Consider the following 22,833-nt stretch of genomic DNA (forward strand, 5'->3'; position numbering starts at 1 on the left):
TGCAGATCCAGCTGTCAAAGTAAAGATGTAGACGGTCCCATACCATAACCATCTCCTGTTCCTCTGCCATGGCAGGCAGGTTTGGAACCATGTTTTTCTACTTGCAGAGTTTGCTTGTTTACCTCAAATTTCTAGTTAATTTTCAGTTGTTTGGGGTTTTTAATAGGATTAGTGATAGAATCCATTAAGATGGATCCAGAGAAGCATTAAAGTGTAAAGTTCTGCATTTAATGTGTGAATATAATGCATTGAATGGACTAGTACCCTTTTAGGTGCTTAAAATACTGGGAGAAAGTTCAGCCTTTACTGCCAGAAAGAGAAGAAAGTAGGAGGGGTGCTTCATGGTCCACCTCTGGACGATTTCACTGTGCATGCAGATGCCAGCTCTGACCTGCTAGCATAAGAATGTATGGCCCTTGTGCCCACCACAGGCTTACCGCAGATAGTCTGGAGCCCTTTGCCATTAGACTGTGGACATAGTCTTCAACATGGGGATCGGGCAAGAGAGGAAGGCTCCACTAATGTTGTTTGATCACCATCACCTCGTGATTGAGGCCATGGCTCTTCCATTTCCCTCTGGAGGTAGGAGATGTGCAGTTATGAGCTTCCCAAGGAGACTGAAGTAACCTCCCAAGGGTTCTTTGAAACACAGTACGATATCTCAATCCTGCCCGAGTGCCAGGTGTGGGTAGCCACCTGGGTTGCTATGCTATCCCAGTCTGTTGTCTCTGACCATTGATAGTGGCTCCTAAACAATCTCTTCCTCCATATTGCACTCAGAAATCACTTCAGTTTGCCACTTTTAATCTGTCACTGACAATTTGAATCTAAGGCATTGGTCCTTTTCTTCTGCCAGTGGTTCTACCCAACCAAAACCTCCTCTGGGTGGTCAGCCATCTTATCAACCTAGAGCACCCCTTGCTGACTGTTGAGGCTTTTAATCGCCACAGAAAAGGATGATCTGATCCAGAGCGGCTTCTGGATATTTATGGTGACATTCAGATCGGGATGGTACAGCCATACCACTATCCCTTAGTGAGTCTCAGCCAGTGTGCTTGTGCCCACCCTCATCAGACCTGGGCCTGTGGATATTGTAGCTGATCAAAGCTAGTGGGGTATATCTGAGCCTCCTGTTGGAAAGGGTTGTCCACACATCTCAAATAGGGTTAGCTGCCAGCATCTCTCAAACAAGTTATGGCTAGGCCTCTGCTAAGAAAAAATGATTGGATGAGAATACCTTGGTTAGCTATCATCCAGGATCCTTTAGGCAAAGATACCTGGGAAGGGAGAGGCAGGCCAGCACCAGTAACATTTAACACTTAGGTTGTCTGAACACCATTCAGCGCATCAGGCTTGGCCATGGCATGATTTTGCACTAGTGAGGAAAATCAGTGATTGGGTTGGGGTGGGGGAACATTTGTTCTTCAAGAAATGTTATGCTTTCTGATGCAGAGCTGTCTTGCAACTTTGCACATAACCCCAAGTGTGCTTCCAAGAGGATAGTTATGGACTTATATAACACAGTCTGCCTGTCTAGCAAAGAATCATGGTGTTGCTGGGTACTAGCTCTTCTCAAAAATGTTGCCTTGAGCCATCCTAATTCCAGCTAGATAGGGCCTTCTGCGCTCCTTGTTTTTCCATCAGACCTGTTCATCTGTGCAGGAAGCCTCCGTAACATTGAGTGAATTGATTGCCTCAGCCTTGTGGCTCTACTTCGAAGTCCTCCATCTCAAACCGACCTGGACAAAATCAGCTACCAAGCAGTGAGCAATTTCAGTGCATTCCGTGAGCTCCAAACCTTTGAAGTTGCAGCAGAATGGTGCTGGAAACTGGTGCATCACTTTTAGTTCTAAATATGTTCCTTTCTTTTCTATCTTCTTTGTAGTCTAATATTGTCTAAAAATAATTCGGAAGAGTAATAAGCCTATGAAACTGGAATATTAATTTGAATAAGATGTGCATTCATCGTTATCAGTTTGAAGTAATGGATTGGTATAACTACTATTTTTGTCATGTTTACAGAGTTGATATACAAGGAGGTCATGGACCTGGAGGAAAGGACCAAGAACGGGGTTATACGTGGACAACCAGCCCCTTTAGGTTGGTTACAATAAAAGCACTGTACAAGCCTGCCCTATGTGGTAAGCTAGAAAGGCGCAAAGCTGATCCAAGAGTAATAGTTAATATAGCTCAAAGTATGAGTCTAGAATTTCAAGAACACTTGGGCAGAAGTTGCTTTCAGCTAATTCACTTCCTGAGTGATAATATTTGATGCCGGTGCTCTGCTTTGGAAACATAAAGCACTATATAGCGATTAGTTAACTAATCCTCCCAACACCCCCACGAAGCAAGGCTTTGGGGCAGGGACTGTCTTTTTTTTTTTTCTCTGTTTGTCCAGCAACTTGCACAATGGGATTCTTTCCTATGACTGAAGGTATAGCTACAAGGAAAGCAGAAACCCTCAGAAGCGAGACTCAGAGCCTGGGTCTACAGCCTCAGGCTGGTGCTACGGTGCTAAGAATAGCTGTTTAGACATACGGGCTTGGACCCACCCCCACCTCGGCTTCACAGCCCGAGCTCCAGCCCAAGCTGAAACAGCTGTCTGTAGCACTGTAGCATGAGCCCGAGTCTGTAGATCCAGGCTTAGAAACTAGCTGTTGCAGGTTTCTGCTTGCCATGTAGAATATCCAAAGGCTCTTAGGAGCCACCACAATACAAATAAATAATACCCCCATTTTACAGCTGGAATACAGTGCATCTGGGCCAAGGTAACACAATGCATAAGTAGCAGAATTCAGATCAGAAATTAGAGTTGCTAACCCTCTCTGCTCAGTCCATTAGATCAGAGTCTCCCAAAAGGGTGATTAGCTAATGAGGTTCCAGTGAGCATCATCAGAGAAAGGCATTTAACCAACAAGCTCACTCCACGGCGGATGCCAAAAATTAGCCTCCTAAATAAGCTTGGCCTGAGTTTCAAAAGTATTTAGTGCCCATGTTTGTATTTCAGTTAGATCTGTCTTCCGCCTGCAAACTCTTATAGCAACAGTGCCTTGGCCTACCTGGCCAATGTAGAAAACTGCAGTGTGATGGCAGCCTTTACCAAGCCCTCCTGAAATCTTGGCTGATCCTGATGAGCATGCTGCTCGAAGTGCTCGTTCCCATCCTTTTAATTTTGGGGCTTCTGACACTGCTCCATGAAATACCCCTTTTTATTGGCTGTGGTATTCTCTCCCATCAGCAGCTCCTCACTATCTGACATTAATTTATTTGTATCCTACTCTTGGGAATCCTGTTATTTTTTTTAGTAACTTTACTGCCACAGTTCAATAGCTCATGATTAGACATGGGACTTGTAACTGTATAATATACCAAGTTGCTTTCCTCTTGAATTTGCTTTAAAATGCTCATTGTAACTAAGTTACATCCCTGCATAGCTACTATAAAAGTATACTTTAACACTTTCATTTAATGTCTACTAAATATTGAGATCAAATTTCTCACTTGTATTGTTTGCCTGAATAACTAGTTTCTAAACAAGAAAGTGCAGAAAGGCCTTCAGAAGCCACTCATGTATTTTTGTATAAAATACAGCTGGGTCATTAGAGTACCCCCTTTCCATGGTTGGAGTTCTGTGGCACAGGGTGGGATAATAACTGCCATTGTCTCCCTATGTAATCTTGAGCACTTCAAAGTGAGTAAAGCACCAGGAGTTCTGACTCCAACACTACGATTTTCTCAGGTGGCCAAAGTTCAGAAGTATTGAGCATGAAGCCGTTCCCACTGAGGTCATGGAGCTGATGAATGCTCAGAACTTCTGAAAATTCAGCCATTTTTAGGCCTAAGTGTATAGTTAGGAGCCTGCATTTAGGGTTTTTCAAGATCTTCTCAGGCTTCTGTAGAACTCCTGGCCATTACCTCCTTTCTCTCTCAGCCACACTTGTGAATTTGGCACTCAGCTGTAAGTGTTTATCTCAGATTTACAAGCATCCTGTTATGGAAGACACATGGTTTTTGGCACAGATATAACCCTTCACTTAAATAAAAAATCCTCAAATCTTATTTGAAATGGACTCCAAGAAATCTCTTAGCAGCTTCTTGAGTGGCAAGAAAAACGAATGACCCCTAGAGCAAGAAATACCAATGCAAGTATTAAACCATGCAACTGTATCTGCAACTGATTTGCTGTTTTGTTTCTCATAGCACAGGTGCAGCAATGATCAATGGTTCTCAACATCCGTCTTCATCATCATCTGTCAATGATGTGTCTTCAATGTCAACAGATCCAACATTGGCCTCGGATACTGACAGCAGTCTGGAAACATCCGCTGGACCTCTGGGCTGCTGTAGATGACTACTTGGTCTTTTAGGGGGGAGGGAAGGGGAGTCCTTTAGTCATTGATAGGGCACCTTTAAGAAAATCAGTGGTATTATTTTTGAGTGTTTTTTCAAAAATAATTGTAGGATTCATTTTAAAGTGCTGTAATTTTAAACTGTAAGTTGTGTTAAAAGCAGCCACAAAAATGTATTTTTTTTGCTGTAATTAACTCTGTAAAATATTAAACCTGATAATTTTATCATGGTTTTTAAAAAATCTGCATATTTGCTTTACTATTATGCTGCTGATCTTTTTTTTACTGAATTTGTAAGATTTGTTTGATCAAAGCACATATTAATGTTCTCTACCGTATCATGTATTATTTAAGATTTTATAGATTTTTCAATTTTTTTATTAGAATTTTTTCCAAATGTTTTGTTCATGATTATCCTTCAAAGTTATATGCTTGGTCACTTACCCATGTGCAAGAGAAAATAATACATTGTAGCCTGTTAGAGCTTTGGGTGTAGCTACTCTAGTGGTAGCAGTGAACACAGAATCCTTTAATTCTGTCTTCTTGCCTATAACAATTGAATAAAAGCAGCAGTTAGTGAGTTTCATTAGGGAAACCGTTTATGACCCTTGGCAAAGTCACCTCATCTGAGAGGCAATATAAACATAAAGCAAAGCATATCTTTATAGCTGCAGAAGTATCCAGCCTGCCAAAAGGAGATGGTGGCAGAACTGTGGCATGCTGAAGCTTATGATCTCAAGGAGGATACTTCGTGAATAATACATTGCAATGCAAATAAACTGTTTACTTCTACTAGCTATTAGCCTGTTTTTGTACACACAGAACAAGGTATACCCAGGATATCTAGATTGCCTACAGATTTCCCTGTTGCTGTAGTTCTACATACACATAGCATGTGGTTCTTTGGCATTTAATTTCCTTCTTATTTTCTGTGTTAGGATAGAGCAATTCTATGTTGGGTGTATGTATGGAAAACCTCCAGCTTTTTGATCACTCTTTCTTCACCCAAAGTAACTTATTCCTGTAAACCAATCACTGGTGGGAGAACCTCAGGTTGTAAGATTTCTGTAGCTAATGCATTGAGAGCAATATATGCCATGGTAATGGGGGGGAAATAGCAGTGCTGGATAAATAGTTTTTCTCTTTCACTTAACTATCAGACCATCATAGCAGAAATCTTAAAAATGGTTCTTTTAAAGCCATGAATATTCAGTATCTTTCAGCATTGAAGCCCCAGCTGTCAGTGCTTTTTAAAAAAAAAAAAAACGTAGATCAGTTGCTAAGTAGTCATGTAAAATGGTGCTGATCCTTACAGAACTATGTTAACTGTTTACATTTTATATTTACAGAATGATTTGTGTGTAACTGACTGACTTTGTTTATGAATGAGTAAAACAATCATCCAGAATTTATTCCTTTGAAAAGTGCAGATTTCTCAAGAACCTAAGCTATATTGATTGCCTTGTGTAGATAAATATTTTGTGTAGTGAATAAAAATGTGAAAAGGGGTTTAAATTAGTGACACCTACAAAAATGAACTTTTAAAAGAAAAGCACAGGAGTCTTGCCAGGCCCAAAGCCTAAGAGAATGAATAGATATAGCTATTGAGATCATCCAAGAATGAAACATGCTGCTCAATGTCTGTTCCTTTAGAATTTGTTGGATAAATAGAATAAATATTCTTTTTAAATTTATAATTGGAAGAGGAAAAATTGCCTTTACCCACTTTCTTCCCCAGTTATGTTTTACTGGTTTCAATATCTAACAGAACTTAGACTTTTTAAAAACAATAAAAAGGGTTGCAAGAAATGGTAATGTCTCAAAGAAAGCTGAGAGTCAGTTGTTAAAGTGCAAAGTTGTATTTTCGTTGCCTGGCTAGACCACTGGTAAGTGATGGTGTGAAGTTTTGCTGTTCTCACTTAAATCAGATATTTCAATAGTGAGCTTTAAAACACACACTTATTAAGGCAATTATTTTTACAGAACCCCACCAAACTGTATGTTACCTAAAAGCTGATAGGCCACATGATGGGGATTGGAGCACAGCATACTTTTTCTTGTTGTATTTGGACCAACAGGGCAGTTTATTTTGTGTCTATCGAATTTTAAACTGTGACATAAAGCCAACTGTATTTAGTCATGTATTACAGGATAACATCATTATATAGGCCTAGATAATGTTCTGGTACACTGGTGTACACATCCAGAGTAACTCAGTTACAAGTAATGAAATTACTCCTGATTTATGTCAGTGTAACAGAGCAGAATTTGGCCCCAATCATTCTTGTTTTAGCGGAATTCGGGAATGGCAGTCATCTCTGGTATGCACGCACCCATCTTAGATTCCAGTTCACTTAATTGCTCTTATTTAAGTGCTCTTAAATGAGTTTTAGCAAGACAGTTTATTGGCTCCTCTCCCTCCTCCCCCCCATTTTCGATTTCTCTAGTGCTGCCCGCAGTAGGTACTGGAAGTGAAGAGACCATTCAGAGAGCAAGAGACCACTTAAGTCAGAATGGGGCATACCAGCACCCATAGTCCTCCTGGGTCCCACCTTTCTAATAAGTATTCAGATTATTGTTGTCTGTATTTTATGCAAATTAGGTGCCCATCGCAGGCTCCTGGCAAATTTCCAGTGAAGCCTGCTCAGCCAGGCAAAGTTAAAGCTCTGCAGTTCTAAGCCATTGCAACAGTTTGCTAGTCTGAATTCTCTTTTTAGTCAGCGAAATTCATTTTATGTTTCAAGGACAATAAGCAGGTGGCTAGCTAGAATTGTCCTGTCCATTGCTGTTCTCACATTATGTAGGTAGATGTCTAATATCCAATACACGTTATACTTTCTGATGTGCTATCATTGAACTTGGTTTATTATTTTGATAAATAGTTCCATAATGTTTCCATCCCAACAGTCCGTGCTAAAAGATACACAGCTTTTCCACCTCTAGGACTCCAGCTGCAGTCTAGCCCAGACTAGTAGTGAATGAAAGTGACCCACATCTAATGTCCTATGTAAATTGAGGTGGACACCACCCACCTAAGAACTGTATGAATTCTCACACTTTTTGGCTAGTTGCAACAAGTCCCAGGACTGAACAGACAACTCCTAGAAGTGGGTCCTTCCAGGTCAGTGTTAAACACACTGGTGGAAGAAGTTTGTACTGCCTTTGCCTGTGCTTCTACTGGTTTTGTGTGTTGAGGACTTCACTCAATGCAACACAAGGAGCCAGACTGGCTTTATCTTTCCCATCTTATATAAACTTCTGTGTGTTTGTCAGCTGAAGTCCATTTAAATCACACAACAATACTGATTGGTTCAATAACCCTATATGCTAACATGGTTAGGCCCAGTCTCCACCAATTAACTCATTCGGGTAAAAGGCCCAATCTCTGACCCAGGATAACTTTTTCAGATTGGGGATCTAAATTAGAAGAGAGTTGCTGTATATGGGATAGCAGCTTTCATGGTTTAAATCCCCACAAAACAAAAGAATACTTGTACAAATTATCTATGAAATGCCAAGGAATTTGTTTAGGATAGAGCAAGTCTTGATTTTTACAAGTTATGGTGACAGTGCCCTCTACTGGTATACTACACAAGTAAGTAGAACGATGAAGTTAGATGTGTAGATTTGTAATAGCAGCATTGGCCCCCAGACGAACACATTCCAAGTCAGAATGCAAGATCTAAGCACCTGACAGGCCAGTCTCTCTGGTCTACACATGACTATGCTGGTCCCACACTAAACATACAATGCACACATCTCAAACTTAGATACACTACTATAAACCATCAAAAATACTAGTAATACACATGAACAGTCCCTTAAACATAATATTTCAGACACTGTCAATTCAGAACATTTGGAAGGAAGAACATTCCAGTTTGTGTCTGGTTTTCATCACTTGAGTCAATGAAGTAGTCCAGGATGGACTGCCAATATCTGAATATTTTTCTAACCTGCTTTATAGTGGTTTCTTTTATTGTGTTAGCTCATTGTATGTTCCCGTTAATGTTTCAGTTGACCTACTTTTCCCTACGTAGTTATAGTAAGTTGGAAGACTGGAGAATGGAGATGAATTAGAGGTCATCTGCATTTTTCAATAAGGCTAGAGAGGTTCTTAATGGAGGAATATGTTGTATTTGTAACTCTTTTCAAACTTTCCAGCTCACTTAATTGCTCTTATTTAAGTGCTCTTAAATGAGTCTCAGTAAGACATTTTATTGGCTTCCCCCATCTTACATTTCTCTGCATTACAGAAATTTTCTTTGACTAAAGTTAACACATTTCCACTCCCACTGCTTAAAAGTGAAACTAGTTTATTATTGAACTACCTCACACAAACTTTCTCTGCTTTCTTGAGTAAACAGAGCTAACCTTCACTATTGGATCTACCCTGAATGTGAAATAGAAAGTACATTTCCCTTTTTCAAAAGCCCAACCTATTGGCCAATGTTGAGACAATATCAGTAAGTATGTATCATGTATACTTCCCGTACGATGTTCATGTGTAATATATAGCTCACGTACAATAATGTACATCCAGAAAATTGTGTTAGATGTAAATTGGTGAATTTATTATTGTAGTCTGTTTTTTGTAGGTAAAAATAACTTACTAGTAATATCAGTCCATCCTTTACATTTTACAAAAGGAATAATTCTTGGTAAGCTTTGCATACAGATGAATTACTTTTGTAGGCCCAATATCTAGTCTATTTTTGAGAGTTCTTAAACTTTTAACTTTAGTAATAAGTTGAGCAAAACTGGCTGAATTCTCGTGATCACTCCTCCTGCCCCCTTGAAGTGCATTCTGTCCTGGGAAGTGTGGAGGGGAAGGACACACCTTTTAAATATGGAAAAATTACAGTTAGTTTTCTTTCCCACTTGCCACCCTCCCCTTCCCCATTCCTTTCTACCCCTTCCCAATAAGCCACTGGTGGGGAAATACTGAGATCATTGTGGTTTTTATCATCCATGCCATTGGTCATTACATGTGCACCACTGGAATGTATACATTGTTATCTAGTATGTCAATTGGTTATAATGATATTTTAAATAAAAAAGGATAAAAAGTTGTTTGATGACCACTCTGTAGTTAGTGTTTCTTCATTGCAGCTCTGGGGCTCTAAAGCACCATGTGGTGAACTTCATAGGACAGTTGCCATTTAATTTGTATTTGCCTCAGTCGTTTGGGAGAAGTCTCTTTTCATGGTGGGTATGTCAGCCTGCTTGAGCGCACAGCCAGACCTGTCCGTCGCTGGCAACAGGGGAATGCACCATCCGCTCCCTCTCCCACCCGTTTTGGCTTTCACAGCACTCCCCTTGCTCTCCCGAGGAGAGTTCCAGTGTTGGAGGTCAGAGTTCTGCCTGCTGGTGTGATTCAGGCTCTGATGCTCAGCTGTGGCCTCAGACTGCATCTCCCCCTCTGCCGCACTGTCCCTGCACTTGGCTGGGGAGAGAACCAAAGGCATTTCTGCAACTCCTCCTCCACCCTACTCTGTCAAGTGTCTTGTATGGGAACAGCGTCTCCTCTTGAGTGGGGAGAAGGCAGTGTGTCCTGGTCAGGGCTGGGGTGGAGACATTGGATCTGAAAGGCTGGCTCTGGGGGCAACTGGTTCCTCCTCCAGAGGAGTGACACAAGATGGCCGTGCAGCAGATGGAAGGTGGCACCTGCAGCCATGCTCCTGACCGGAGTGGACACTGGACACAACACAGACCCCGATGCCGGAGAGTGCGGTAAGGGTCTTTGGGTCCCTGCTCCCTCCACCTGCCACCACCTCTAACAGGCTTCCTGGGGCTTCCCTACTGCTCTCCCAGGCAGTGGCTCCAGGGGTTCAGGCTCCCATTTTAGGCAAAGTGGGCCCAGGGCTTCAGGTTTGTGCAAGGCCCATTCTCACACTCCAGCCTACTCTTTGGGAAGCCCAGACAGGAGAGGGGACAGCAAGATCTGCCTCTGAGAGCTTCTCAAATATTCTGGGTGCCTGGCGCTCCCTGCACTGCTGAGAGAGATCCCTGTGACGGTGCCATGGGGAAGTCGGCATATGAAATCGGTTCCCTATCTTAATGCAACTTTCTGCTTTCTTCTCCCGCACACCCTGGAGAGTTATTTAAACTGTGAGAGATTTCTTACAGCCACTGCTGTATGTCTATAATGGGTAGAGCATTTCCAGAGGAAAAGGTGCCTTGTAAATGAAAGTTACCATTAATCTAGTCTGTGTCACTTTACTCAAGTGTATGGGGACAGCTGTATTAGTAGCATGTCCCCTGAGGAAACTCTGGTAACTTAATGATGACTGCTGTTTAATTGCAATAGCATTAGAATAAATTGTTAGCAGGTGCCACATAGTTGACTAATGTTGATAGCAGGTGTGACAATCTAAGCTCAGCCTGAGGTTTTGGGTATAGGTGGCTTTGGTTTTGGTGACATCTAGTCAAACAGTTCCAGATCAGAGAACGTATGTGGCTGTGGTCTAGCTGAAACTTTGGTTTTGCAACCAGCAGTGCTTTGAATCCTTGGAGATTGTAGCACCTGCTGTTGTTTTTATCATCTTTGCTCTCCCTTCAGCAAGATGGGGATGGGGAGGGTGAAGGGGGCCGACTGGCATCTGATGAAGATCCCCTGTAAATTTCTGCTCAGATCTCAGTTCATTAACAAGCTGGGCTTCTCAATAAATCTAAAGAAATCTTCAACAAGAAGAGCATGTTTATCTTGCCACTTTGTGGGGGGGGGTACTTTGGTTTAGAGATTTTTTCCCCTTGAATATAACAAGTTCTGCTATAAAGATAGGGGATAGATTCTTGCATGAACAGTGAGCCTTGCTTTTTAGGGGAGGATCATAATTCTTCAAAGTATTAAACACATTTAGAATGTCATTAATTCTAGGAGTGGCTATCAGTGTTCTAATGACCCTGCTTCACACACTAGAAACATCACAGGCAAAGAACTGAATAAAGCCGTTCTGCCACTGGCTGTCTCCATTCAGCCCTGGGACCCAAGAAACATTCCTCCTTCCTGAGTCGCAGCCACTTGGCTTTGTTACCTCCTGTAGATTCTTGTATTTGCTTCATTGTTAATTTCATTTCCTGCCTCTCTTCCCCTCCCCCATTGTTGCCTTTGTGCAGTTGGCACCTGTTAGGTGGGGGTGGAAGGGAGTTTTTGTGCATGGGATGGTGGTTAAGCAAAGCTGGGGGAGGGCGCACTCCATTGCAAGGGCAGGCCTGCATCTTTTGGAGTATTGTAATGATGAGTCTGTCCCTTGTGGAATAGGCTCCACTCACCGCTGGGCCAAAGCCAGATAATTCTTTGGGGGTTGTCCTAACACAGGATCATCACCTGCATGAAAGAGTCTTGATGACAAGGGGGCAAGGGGCAAAAATCTTCATGAAGCTGCTGCAGCCGTCAGGATGAAATAAACAGAGCTGTTAGCTCTTCTGCCATGTATGGATAACCCAAAAAATTGAATAAATCAGGTTGCCTCCTTAATGTCCCTGGAGCATGAAAGCCTAGAACAGCAGCCTCATGCAAACCTCAGTAGGAGCTAATCTTCCCCATGCTTCTGCAGGCTGTAGATGTTTCTTTTTGTGGTAGGGTCTTGGCTCCAGTAGGCACAGAGGAATGCATGGGGGGAAAGAGGAAGGAAGTGGTAGTACCTCTAGGTGCAACACCACAGCTGTTAAATGGCAAAGAAACGCACACAAAAAATGCCCCTCCTCTTTCTTGCGTGCTTTGATCAGCCGTGAATGCTAACATTGAAATTGTCATTGTTAGGCTTCAGTGTTAACACCCACTGATCAGCTCACCCTGCTAGCATTTCAAATGGCCTGCAGCCTCTGACAGACGCTGCTGCAGTGGCTAACCATCAGACTGAACTGAACATGTCCTGTGCAACCATAAGGGCTAGCAGTATCTTTACCAATCTAAAGTGCTGTATAGTATGTATTAAACAGAAGTTTATGCACATGGTAGCCAGCCAGGGACAGTATTGGCTCCCTGAATTGCCTTGTCAGCCCAGTCTGACTTACATGAAGTGGTGGTTTCACTTATGCAACAGAGGCTGCTAAGCAGGTGCCAAAGCATAATGGAGGGAGACTGGATGGCTGGGTGGTTCCTGCAGGATTTGGGGGAGAGAGCTTCAGTTCCCTGCTCTGCCATAGCCTTCCTGTGTGACCCTGGACAAGTCACTTAGCCTCTCTGTGCATCATTTCTCCATCAGAGCAGTGTGAGGATAAATACATGAAGGACAGGGCAGTGCCAAGTTACCGCAGTGATGGGGGCCATAGATGTAACTTAGACAATTTGGTTGCTATGTCTGTGGATCAAGTGCCATAGAGACGAAAATCTCCAGCTCACATTACTGATCCCGTGAGCTGGGCAGATGCAATGGGAGGTCTCCTTGAGTGTCGCTGGAGATGCTGGTATAATATGTATCTCTCCTGCCCTTGCTGTCTAGTCACAGTAGGGCTTGGTTTTATGATGGTGTTGTAGGAAAAGTGGCCTGAAATGACCAAGCAGCCACTTCAAATGTTACTTATACATTGAATTTTTTAAAAGTGGATCCTTATTCCCCTGGGTGTGTGTCAGTTTGCTTGAATGGACTCAGATGAAACAATTGCCAAGGCCCTGCAGATGGCAGGCTACTCCCAGGAACAAGCTGACAAGGCGTTATAGCACTGTGCTAGGGCAGTGGCTGGGTGTGAAAAGGCCAGTGCTGGCAGGGGAGGGGTGTGTGTGACTGTTTTCTTCAGCCATTTCACACTAAGCCATGTTTTGAAGCAGCAGTTCTCAACGAGGGGTACTCAGAGGTCTTCCAGGGGATACATTAAACTCATCTAGATATTTGCCTAGTTTTACAACAGGCTACATAAATAGAGCCCTGAGTGGATACAAAATTGTATCTGGTCTGCAGATATAAAGCAGATAGCTGCAGATTTGCAGGGCTCTATACATAAAAAGCACTAGCAGAGTCAGTAGAAACTAAAATGTCACAAACGTAATGACTTGTTTATACTGCTCTATATACTATACATTGAAATGGAAGTACGGTATGTACATTCCACTTGATTTATTTTATAATTCTATGATGAATGAGAAAGTCAGCACTTTCCCAATAACAGTGTGCTGTGACACTTTTTTGTATTTTTATGTCTGATTTTGTAAGCAGGTAGTTTTTAAATGAGGTGAAACTTGAGGGTATGCAAGACAAATCAGACTCCTGAAAGGGGTACAGTAGGCTGGACAGGTTGAGAGTCACTGTTTTAAAGTACCCACCGTGGTAAGAGAACCTGCCCTCCTGCCAGAACCTAGCAAGGTTTGAGTGTTTTGCAGAGAAGTGGGTTTCACTTCGCTTAGCTCATGTGCCACATGTTAGTCACTGTGGGAAAAAAGGGGACTGATGGGATGGATGTGCATGTAGGTGCACATGAACCTAAAGGAAACAAAGCAGCATGGCTTAGCTACTGGAGAAGAGCCTGCCTTTGCTGGTTACAGTGGGGAAGATTAGGATGGCACAGGGGCAGCTAAATGTAATCCATCAAGACTGTGAACAGCCTGTTAGGGAGAGGAAAAGCAAGAGCGTGATAGACCCTAGGCAGCTCTGAAAATCCTCCAGCAGCCCCAGCACTGTAACTCTAGCCCAAAGCATCCCTTGGGCCAGCTCACCCAGCCCTCAGGGGGGCTAGTGGTGCTGCCCCCCCCTCCTTTTAGCCTCCTACGCTGCCAATTTCTCCCATGCGGGCTGCTGAACCTGAGGGGCAGAACGGAGTGAAGAATGGTGCAGGTTGCACCCAGCCAAGGGGGGCTCATGACATAGCAGGTGAAGTCAGTGCTAAGGTGAAGGCTGCACATGGTTTTGGGGTCAGGACACACAGCGTTGCACTATGGGGCAGTTGAGCCCCTCTCAGTATCGGTTGAAAGCTGGTGCTAGTGACCTTTCTCCATGTCTTAGCAGAGGGGTGTGTGTGTCTGATAACCTCCTTGTTGAGTGCCACAGCCACACCCAGGACTGAATAGATTCGTCACCTCTAGCTCTGAGAGTGGTGTTCCCCAGATGAGAACTGGGGTAAATTGGCAAGGAACAGAATCTTTCTCTCTCATATTAGAGCTGTTGAGAGAATAGAAGCCTTCAACTACCAGTGTGTCAGTCAGGTACCTTTAGGCCTACATTCAAAACTATTCTACTGCTGTAATTGCTCTGGTAGTTTCCATGCGGTGGCCTTTAACTAACAGGGGCTTAGTCATTTAAAACAGAGCAGCAAGGAGGTTAGAAATCTCTCTCATCTCCCCATGTTGAGCTCCATTGCTGCAAATTGGTAAAGTCATTATTTCAGAACAAAGAAGAGAGAAAAGCCTGGCTACAGAGGATGCCTGTGGCCAGATGTGTTTAGTTCAAGCTCCGGGAGGGTTGCCCCTCCAAGGTATTTATTAATCACATATTTTATTAAGTCACATTTGGTGCAAATAATAATATTTAGAGTCATAGTTTGGGCACGGCAGGGTTGGGGGGGGATTAGAAATCAGGTGACTAATGAAGTGTCAGACTTTCAAATGCCTTCAAAGTGCTTGTCGGCTAGTTTTGCAAAACACCTTCATAAAATAATACAAAGAACAGGAATAAGAACTTTCACCAAGCAGATTTTTAAACAAATTTCATGAAGAATGGAAAACCCACCAAGTTCAACTTGATTCATCACATGAGCTAAACCTGCTGCCATGCTAGCAGTATCGTCTCCTCCACAGGAACTGGCGGGCTCCTTCCACTCCAGCCTGCCTGCAGCTCACTTAGGCCATGGCAGCAGTGGTGGGAACATTACTGTTGTCCCTGGACCAGCAAAGGGTGGCACAGTAAAGCCAAAGACAGTGACATGACTGCAGTCACAGAGTTGTCCCTTTGACATTAGGAAAGAGAGGCCCAGCCATTTGCAATCTAGGGTCTACAGTTTCAAGCATTGCCTTTAGCAGTCAGTTTCCCTGATAGCCCAAATACTAGAGCATATGTAAACAAAACAACATAGCAAAAATCCTTAAGAGCAGGGACTCTCTGCAAAATTACTCATGATGCATGAGTAACCCAGAACAAAATGACTTGTGCTGGAATTAAAAAACACGGTCGATGGTGTACTTCTGCTTCCTTTACTTCGGCACTTTAGCTCCCCGGCTTGCAACAGTCAAATTTCCTAATGTCAAAAAAAACTCTTCCATTTCTGTCTGCAGGAGCTGGTTTCTCTTTTCAGCATCTTCACGTGCACGCTCTGAATTCCTCAGTTTGATCTCCAGCATCGTGTATTTCTTTCGCTCCTGGTCCAACTCCTCTTCTAATCTTGTCACTCGTTTTCTCAGTTCAGCGCTTGTTTCTTCAATTCTTAAAGCCAAGAGAAAACAAAGAGCATTTTAGTCTCTTGACAACTGCTACACTGATTGTCATGAAATATACAAGTTTGCCATATGCCAGCCAGAACAAACACCTTACGTGATACCATCAAAAGTGGGGTTTGTTATGGAGGTACCAACTATTAACTTGGGAGAAACGTTGAGTTGAGTTTTGTATGTTGATCAATGGTTCAACCTCTCTTTTAGGTATAAAAAAGATAGCGTGTTCTCCCCAAACTTGCAGCACTGGCTTTGTGAGCAGACAATTGACCTTCTGAGAATTTACAAATCAATCCATTCACTAGTTAGAGTTAAAATTAATTTAAGCAACTCTCCTCTTTCTGCTTTTCCTTGTCAAGATACCCTTTAACTTAGAGGAATGTAACCTGCATTGGAAACCAGGAGTTCTAGACTCACTTCTACTAACTGGCATTATTAAGTCTATGCCCTTCAGAACCCTTATTAAGCAAAGACTCATAGCTCTCTACCCACTGATGGGAATGGAGCCCAAATCCTGTTCAATTAGAGCATGCTTCTGCACGAGAGGCAGCATGACTGTCTCTAACATGGGCCAGCTCATGCACAGGTCACCCACTGCTGACTTGTGCATAGCATAGGGCGTTATGCATCTCCCTCTGGTGACAGGTTCATCTGAGATAAAATCCTGGTGCTTCTGACCAAAGTAGGTCTGAGTATTGCTCCAGTGGGTGAAACATATGCTTTAATGCTGGAGTTTAAATCTCGTTGATGGGGAGAGTTGTTGCAGTTGTGCATAATAAATTTTTATTTTTTAAAGGCAAAAATAACTCTAGGAAGTTACATTTTTAAAAAAACCTACATCAGAAGAACATTGATGTTGCAAAGTCAAGCACTCAAAAGCACTGGGGTCTCAAACTCAAAATGACCACGAGGACCACATGAGGACTAGTGCATTGACCTGAGAGCCGCATCACTGACACCATCCCTCGCTGCCTCTGACCCTGCCCCCACTCCACCCCTTCCATTAGGCCCCGCCCCTGCCCCACCCCTTCCATTAGGCCCCGCCCCTGCCCCACCTCTTCCCACCCCTTCCCTGCCCCATTCCAACCTCTTCCCCAAAGTCCCCACCCCAACGCTGCCCCCAGGGGGTGCAGGGTGCAGCGGGGGCTCAGGGCAGGCTGTTGAGGTGCAGGAGGTGTGCAGGGGGCTCAGGGCAGGGAGTTGGTGTGTGGGGTGCAGGAGGGGTGTGGGATATGACAGGAGGCTCAGGGCAGGGGGTTGGGGTGCAGGATGTGGCAGGGGGTTGGGGTGCAGGAGGGGTTCAGGGTGCAAGCTCCAGCCCAGCGCCGCTTACCTAGAGCGGCTCCGGGGTGGCAGCGGCGCGCACCGGGGCCAGGGCAGGCTCCCTGCCTGCCTGCCCTGGCCCCCGGCCCCATGCCGCTCCATTCCAGGAAGCAGCTGGAACCCTGTCCCTGCAGCCCCTGGAGGAAGGGGAGGGGGCTCAGGGTTCCGTGCGTGTGCTGCTCTTGCCGCTCCTTCAGGTACCTCCCACGAAGCTCCCATTGGCCGCAGTTCCCAGCCAATGAGAGCTGCGGGAGGCGGTGCCTAGAAGGAGGCAATGCAGGGCCAGCCACACGCAAGAGCCCCGCAGGCTGCGTGTTTGAGACCCCTGGTCTATATAGCTTTAATTCAGCCCCCTTGCGCTTATCCAATCTTTAATTACATGACCACCGATTATTTTTTCCTACAGCACGCCTGCCTCATTCAGTGCACAGGATGGCCCTGGCTCTGCAAATGGAGTAGATATATATTTTTTTTATCCTCATTATTTAACATGGCTGCATTCATCAATCACACTACACCATCCACATCTTGCTCAGAACACAAACTAAACACTTTCCTCAGTGGTGTTTCTAGGTTATCTGGCACTAGAGTAGAGCAGTGCTTCGCCAACATCAATGAACTTCTCTTCACAGCACCTGTAGCTCAGGTGGGAAATAGTTTTCCCTTCTGTAACAGAAGAGTTCTGAGACAAAACCATAGGGACTTATCTAAGGCTACACCATGAACCAACAGCCCAGACAGGACTGGAACTCAGAACCTTGTGAATCTAAACCCTGTGCCTCATTAGGGTCAGGCAAGCACAATGCTTGGTTTTGGGATCATTATAACTGTCACCATTCAGGGTACCTGCACCTGTATTTCCCCTCAGTGCTGCAATACGACACCCACTCTCATGCTTCCGGCTCCCCAGTTGTCACCTCTGTGAGGGGGAGACCTGCATCTCGCTCCCTGCTGACTGAGGTACTTCCAGGCTGCAGAGACAGGCTGCCCAAGCACATCTGTTTTCTTTCTCTTCAGAGATTGATAACAGGGATTGTTAATACTTCAAGGGTACCACACAGTTCTTCCTGTGCAAGCCTATTTTATTCTTAAAATAAAAGCACTACAGAGAAAGAATATTAAAAGCAATAGAAGAACCTACACGCATGCTAATAAGGTTACCAGAGAACTCCCCACCACGACCCTATCGGGGGCTCTGGCAGGAGCAGTCTTTCAACTTTCATCCTCAGGGTTTCCTTTGTGGTCACAAGTTCATCACAGCTTCTGCTCAGAACAAGTGTAGTCCACCCTTTACACAGGCCAGGGACTCTGATGTGGAGTTTCCAGGAGCAGGTGATTAGTATCAAATGGGTTTTCTTTTTGAGCCCAGCTTCAGAAGGGTAGAGTCCAAGTGGGTCATTTGCATGGCCCTCACCCCCCCCCTTCCTAAGAAACCCACTTTACATACATAGGACCGTCAAAGGACTTTCTGGGACAAACATTTACATTAGTCACGTCCCTAGAAAAATTACATACAATCCACCACTACCACCACAAACAAGGGCATTTTCAACACCAAGGCACCCAATCCAAATCAATAAAGCTTACCTGAACGCCAAACGGTTTGTCCAGGATATATAGGATACTGTCAGTCTGGCACAACAACAGCCCTATGATGTTTTTGACCCCTAAGTTATCACCACATTCTCTGAGCCTTAACTCCATCTCCACCACGTTTGTGTCTGGGAACACAGTGGCCTATCAGTCATCTACCTAGTAGACTGCAACCAGGTCTCCTTATGAGTCTTCTTCGTAGCTTCATGTGTGAGTTCAACTCCAGCCAAGTCTCCTTGGGTTGGATGAACATTTGCTCACAAGTATCTTTTGAATGCTCTTCTATGCAAAGAAACAAAGCTATTTCAAAGCAATTCCATCACCTCCAGCTAAGGATCACAGTCTTGCTACCAGCACCTCCCATCAAAAATAAAGGACAGACCTAAGAGTTGGCCAGGACACTAGTCTTCCTCCACAGCCAGATGATGGCCAACCACTGGCACCCTTTCTGTTCCCTACCCAGATGGCCACAGAACGCCGCCAGCTTTTCTGCCACCCTAGGTGGCGGAAGGGCCCGCCCCGAAATTCCACCCTTCACAGAGGCGGTGGAAGGTCTCACCACCGAAATACCGCCGCGGTCACCGTCCCCCAAATTGTAGCGCCCTAGGGGACCACCTAGGTCGCCTAATGGGTTGCGCCGGTCCTGGATGGCACCAATGCCAAGGAAATCTTGCAGGCCACTCCCTCACTTGCTGAACTGATTGAGTGCTGGCCCGCTGGAGGGTCCTACAGTTATAACTGGAAATATGCACCTGTGTCTTGAAACAAATAATGCTCCAAACCAAGGCAGTTCTCCTACCACCCAGCAGATTGGCTAGGGAAGAAAATCCAGCATCTGCTTTGGAAAAGCCTTGGAGAATTTAGAAGAAAACTAAAACTTTAGTACAGAATTTTTAACCATCCTATAGAACTGACTTGCCAATTAACGCCGCCCCCCCCCTCCCCGTGCGATTCTATAAGACAGCTGAACAGCCTGCGCTAAGAGTCTCATTCTCCACTGAAATTCTATAGGTTCTGAGGCGTTTACAGAAATTACTCTATTACATTTCTATGCAGCCCTATAGTTTTCATCCCTATTACATTCTGCAGGATGTTTCCATTAGGAAAGACTCTTTCCTGGAGCTGCTGCTATGCAGTCCAGTCTGTAGCTGTCCTTTTACCACCTGGCATTCTAATAGAGGGAGCCTGATCATTATAATACCTGCAAATTGCTCTGGAACCGTTTGCTCACAGGGCAGCTATAAAACCTGCCTCCTTCTGACTGAGAGAAACCAGGCAAATAGCCCTTCCATCAACAGGGACTCCTGCCCCTGCCCCTGCCCCCGCCCCTGCCCCAGGCAGTGAGTTCACACACTCTCAGCTTCTCTTTGCCCCACAAAATAAAAGCGCAGAGTCCTTCATTAAAACATAGCTGGCTCCTGAGATGGAGCGCTGAAAACCACACAAGCACAGCCACAGATCCACAACCACCAGCCAGGAAAGAGGTTTTTAGACAAATGGATTTAATCCATCACTTTTTCCTGAATAAATAAAGCAAGGAGCCAAAATTCATCTAATTTGGCCAGGCTGCATGCCCACTTCTGCAAGCATGAGCCACTGTCCCTGCAGAAGTGGGCACCCAGCCATGCAAATGGTTGCAGATGCACTCAGAATGGGGGGGGGGAGGCACTCAGTCACCCCCAGGCCCAGGCAGCAAGGCCAGCACTTAGTGTAGACTGGCAGACAGTGCTTTGACTCCACACGCAGCACTGAAGAGTGAAGTCAGCTCAGCCCTTTCCCAGGGGAGTTGTGCAAGGTGAGTTAGCACTGCCTGAGGTAGCATTCACTCCTCTACCTTTACCTGAACTTTGGTCTCTGCAGTGGGGGAATGCGCTGCTCTGGGTGGCTGTTTTCCCCCATTCCCAGGCAACCCCCCATTTTTCCCACCTCACCGGGTATCCACCCAGATGTTTTGCAGAGGGGACATGTGGAAGAGTTAGATTTTGTTCCTCCCACATACCTGGGGCCAACTTCATCTCAGTCACATGTGCACGAGTCCCTTGGATTGGGATGTGAGCTGTGTGCAGCCTGCTTGGTTTGAAAAGAAAACTCTCTTCAAAGATGGGATGATTATAAACCGCTCCAGTTTGGAAACCAGCATGGGCAGAGTCCTAGTAACCTGGGTCCCAGTCTGTAAGGGACCTGGTGGCTGAGGAAAGCAGGCCGCACTAAAGAAGAAATTACCATTTCTCTGTGCATCTCTGAATGGCTAAATCACAATGCATAAAAGAAAAGAGCAAAGCCAGATTTCCAGTGAAGGGAACATCTGAGCAAATACCTCCCAATGTGTGTGTACACACACCCCACCTCACCACCACCGAAGGAATCCCACTGGGAAGAACTCCCAACCCACTTCCATACCCCAACCCTCTCCCACAAAACAACTTCAACCACTCTCAGACTTGTCCTGAGCTGCTGGGGGCAAGTGGTTGCCAGGCAACACATTCTGGGGCACAGATTCAGACAGTTTGTCCCTGTGTCTCTGAAAGCCAGTGGAAGGCCTTTGCCATTTGCTTGCAGAAAACACCCACCTTATTATGTTCTCAAAACCCTCCCCCCAACTTATTAACGAGGAAGACAGATATTTATTCTGAACATTAAAGCAGCAGCGACGTAAATGACTACCATCCCGTCTTATAGAGAAATCCCAACGCAGTCAGAGAAAGGGGCACTATGGGAAGATCCCAACTCAGACTAGACGGCCCTAAGAGAGACTGGCGGAGCCAGTGAGCTACTTGTAACACACAAGAAACAATGAAAAACAACAAACACCTTGACTTAACACTGCACTGTATCTAGTCCAATTTCAATCCGTGTGTTGTGTGTGTGAACAGCCCCGAGCACAACGGGGGCTCCTGGCCCATGACTGGGGCTCCTACCCACCATATACATAATAGCACAGTGAATAAAATACAGTACTGTGTTACTTTATACTTCTCAAACCCCCAGGGCCCTACCGTTTACAAAAATGCAACGCCAACTATTTCTGGACCTACCAGTGTCTAACACCAGACACCTGAACATATAGCTGTGGTTCAGCAGGGCCTGCTGGGTGACCTTAGGTAAGTCACGGCACTGCTCTGTGCCTCAGTTTCCCCATCTGTAAAACCAAGATAACGATGCTTATCTCCTTTGCAGAGTGCTCTGAGCTCTACTGACGAACGTGCTACATAAGAGCTAGGTGTATAGAACAATACTGCACCATCCATCAGCCTGTGTCTCTTGTAAGCAACAGCACATTCAAGTCTTGTAAACTCCCCGATGTATTTCACATGCATGCTTACCTGTGTGTTTACCTGCAAATATCCCTATAACACACACACAAATTTTAAAACACCCTTCTGATCCTGCAGCCCCTACATTTGTGCGTCCTGAGAGACTCTCTCCTCGAGGCTGCAGGAGGTTTGTATGTGCAATGCCTGCAGGACTGGGCTCTAAATGAGTGCTACGTTTTCAAACCACCATGTGAATTTGCTCAGGTTGTGCCCATTCCCACATCTGCCTGCAAAGACCAGGTGACCAAGCACCTGGGTACCTTGTTTGAGCTCCCAAAGACCTGTTCACGGGCACAGGGACGGGGCACTCATGGGTGTGTTTGCTCAAAGAGGAGACCCAGCACAGAATGTCTAAGCTTTGAAAGTACAAGAACTAAGTTGTAAGTAGGGCTGGTCTAAAAATTGCAACACATTCCGGTCGGCAAATGGGGCTCTGTCAAAAATCACATCCCCCACCCTCCAAGAAAAGATGGATTTTGGTGGAATTTTCCACTGGTAAAATCTTAACCAAACCTTTTGTTTCAGGCTGGGCTGACAGTCTTTGCATCAGGGTGAGCTGTCACAGTGCCTCATGGGAGTAGTAGTTCAGGTGCCTCATGCCCTCTTTCCCCTGCTGTGGGCTGGGCTCTCCAGCTGGACTACATCTCCCATGAGGTCAACAGACTGAACTAAAATCCCTCCAATGTCCACTGAAAATGACAAAACACTGGAATTTCCCACTGGATGGAAATCTCATTTTTCAGCCGTGGCTAGTTGTAGGAAATTAGAGATGGGAGCAAAGCTGGAACCAGCCACCACTGAGCTTTGGGGGAGATCAGATCCAGATCTGTATCTAAACTACACAGCCCCTTCTCCTAAGCCAACCTCAATCCCCACATTGCAGCTCAGGCCC

At 44.9% G+C, this 22,833-nt stretch overlaps 2 protein-coding genes across 11 annotated transcripts in view; one reads left to right on the forward strand and one right to left on the reverse strand.

Annotated features, from left to right (window-relative positions):
* MAPK8 (mitogen-activated protein kinase 8) overlaps positions 1 to 9,433 on the forward strand; it is a 134,179-nt gene extending 124,746 nt beyond the window's left edge. For 4 of the 5 annotated variants that reach the window (XM_034775041.1, XM_034775038.1, XM_034775040.1 and 1 more), the window contains exons 11-12: positions 2,023 to 2,100; positions 4,206 to 9,433. In XM_034775041.1, coding sequence (XP_034630932.1) covers positions 2,023 to 2,100; positions 4,206 to 4,351 — 224 coding nt within the window. In that variant the 3' untranslated portion in view covers positions 4,352 to 9,433. Of the gene's footprint in view, positions 1 to 2,022; positions 2,101 to 4,200 lie in introns of all 5 variants that reach the window. The other variant, XM_034775042.1, reaches the window with a different exon arrangement.
* Positions 9,434 to 14,736: 5,303 nt separating this feature from the next.
* Positions 14,737 to 22,833, reverse strand: part of ARHGAP22 (Rho GTPase activating protein 22) — a 225,339-nt gene continuing 217,242 nt past the window's right edge. For all 6 annotated transcript variants that reach the window (XM_034777449.1, XM_034777448.1, XM_034777443.1 and 3 more), the window contains one exon: positions 14,737 to 15,703. In XM_034777449.1, coding sequence (XP_034633340.1) covers positions 15,475 to 15,703 — 229 coding nt within the window. In that variant the 3' untranslated portion in view covers positions 14,737 to 15,474. The remainder of the gene's footprint in view (positions 15,704 to 22,833) is intronic.

This window comes from Trachemys scripta, chromosome 7, assembly GCF_013100865.1.
Source record: "Trachemys scripta elegans isolate TJP31775 chromosome 7, CAS_Tse_1.0, whole genome shotgun sequence".
Taxonomy (NCBI): domain Eukaryota; kingdom Metazoa; phylum Chordata; order Testudines; family Emydidae; genus Trachemys; species Trachemys scripta.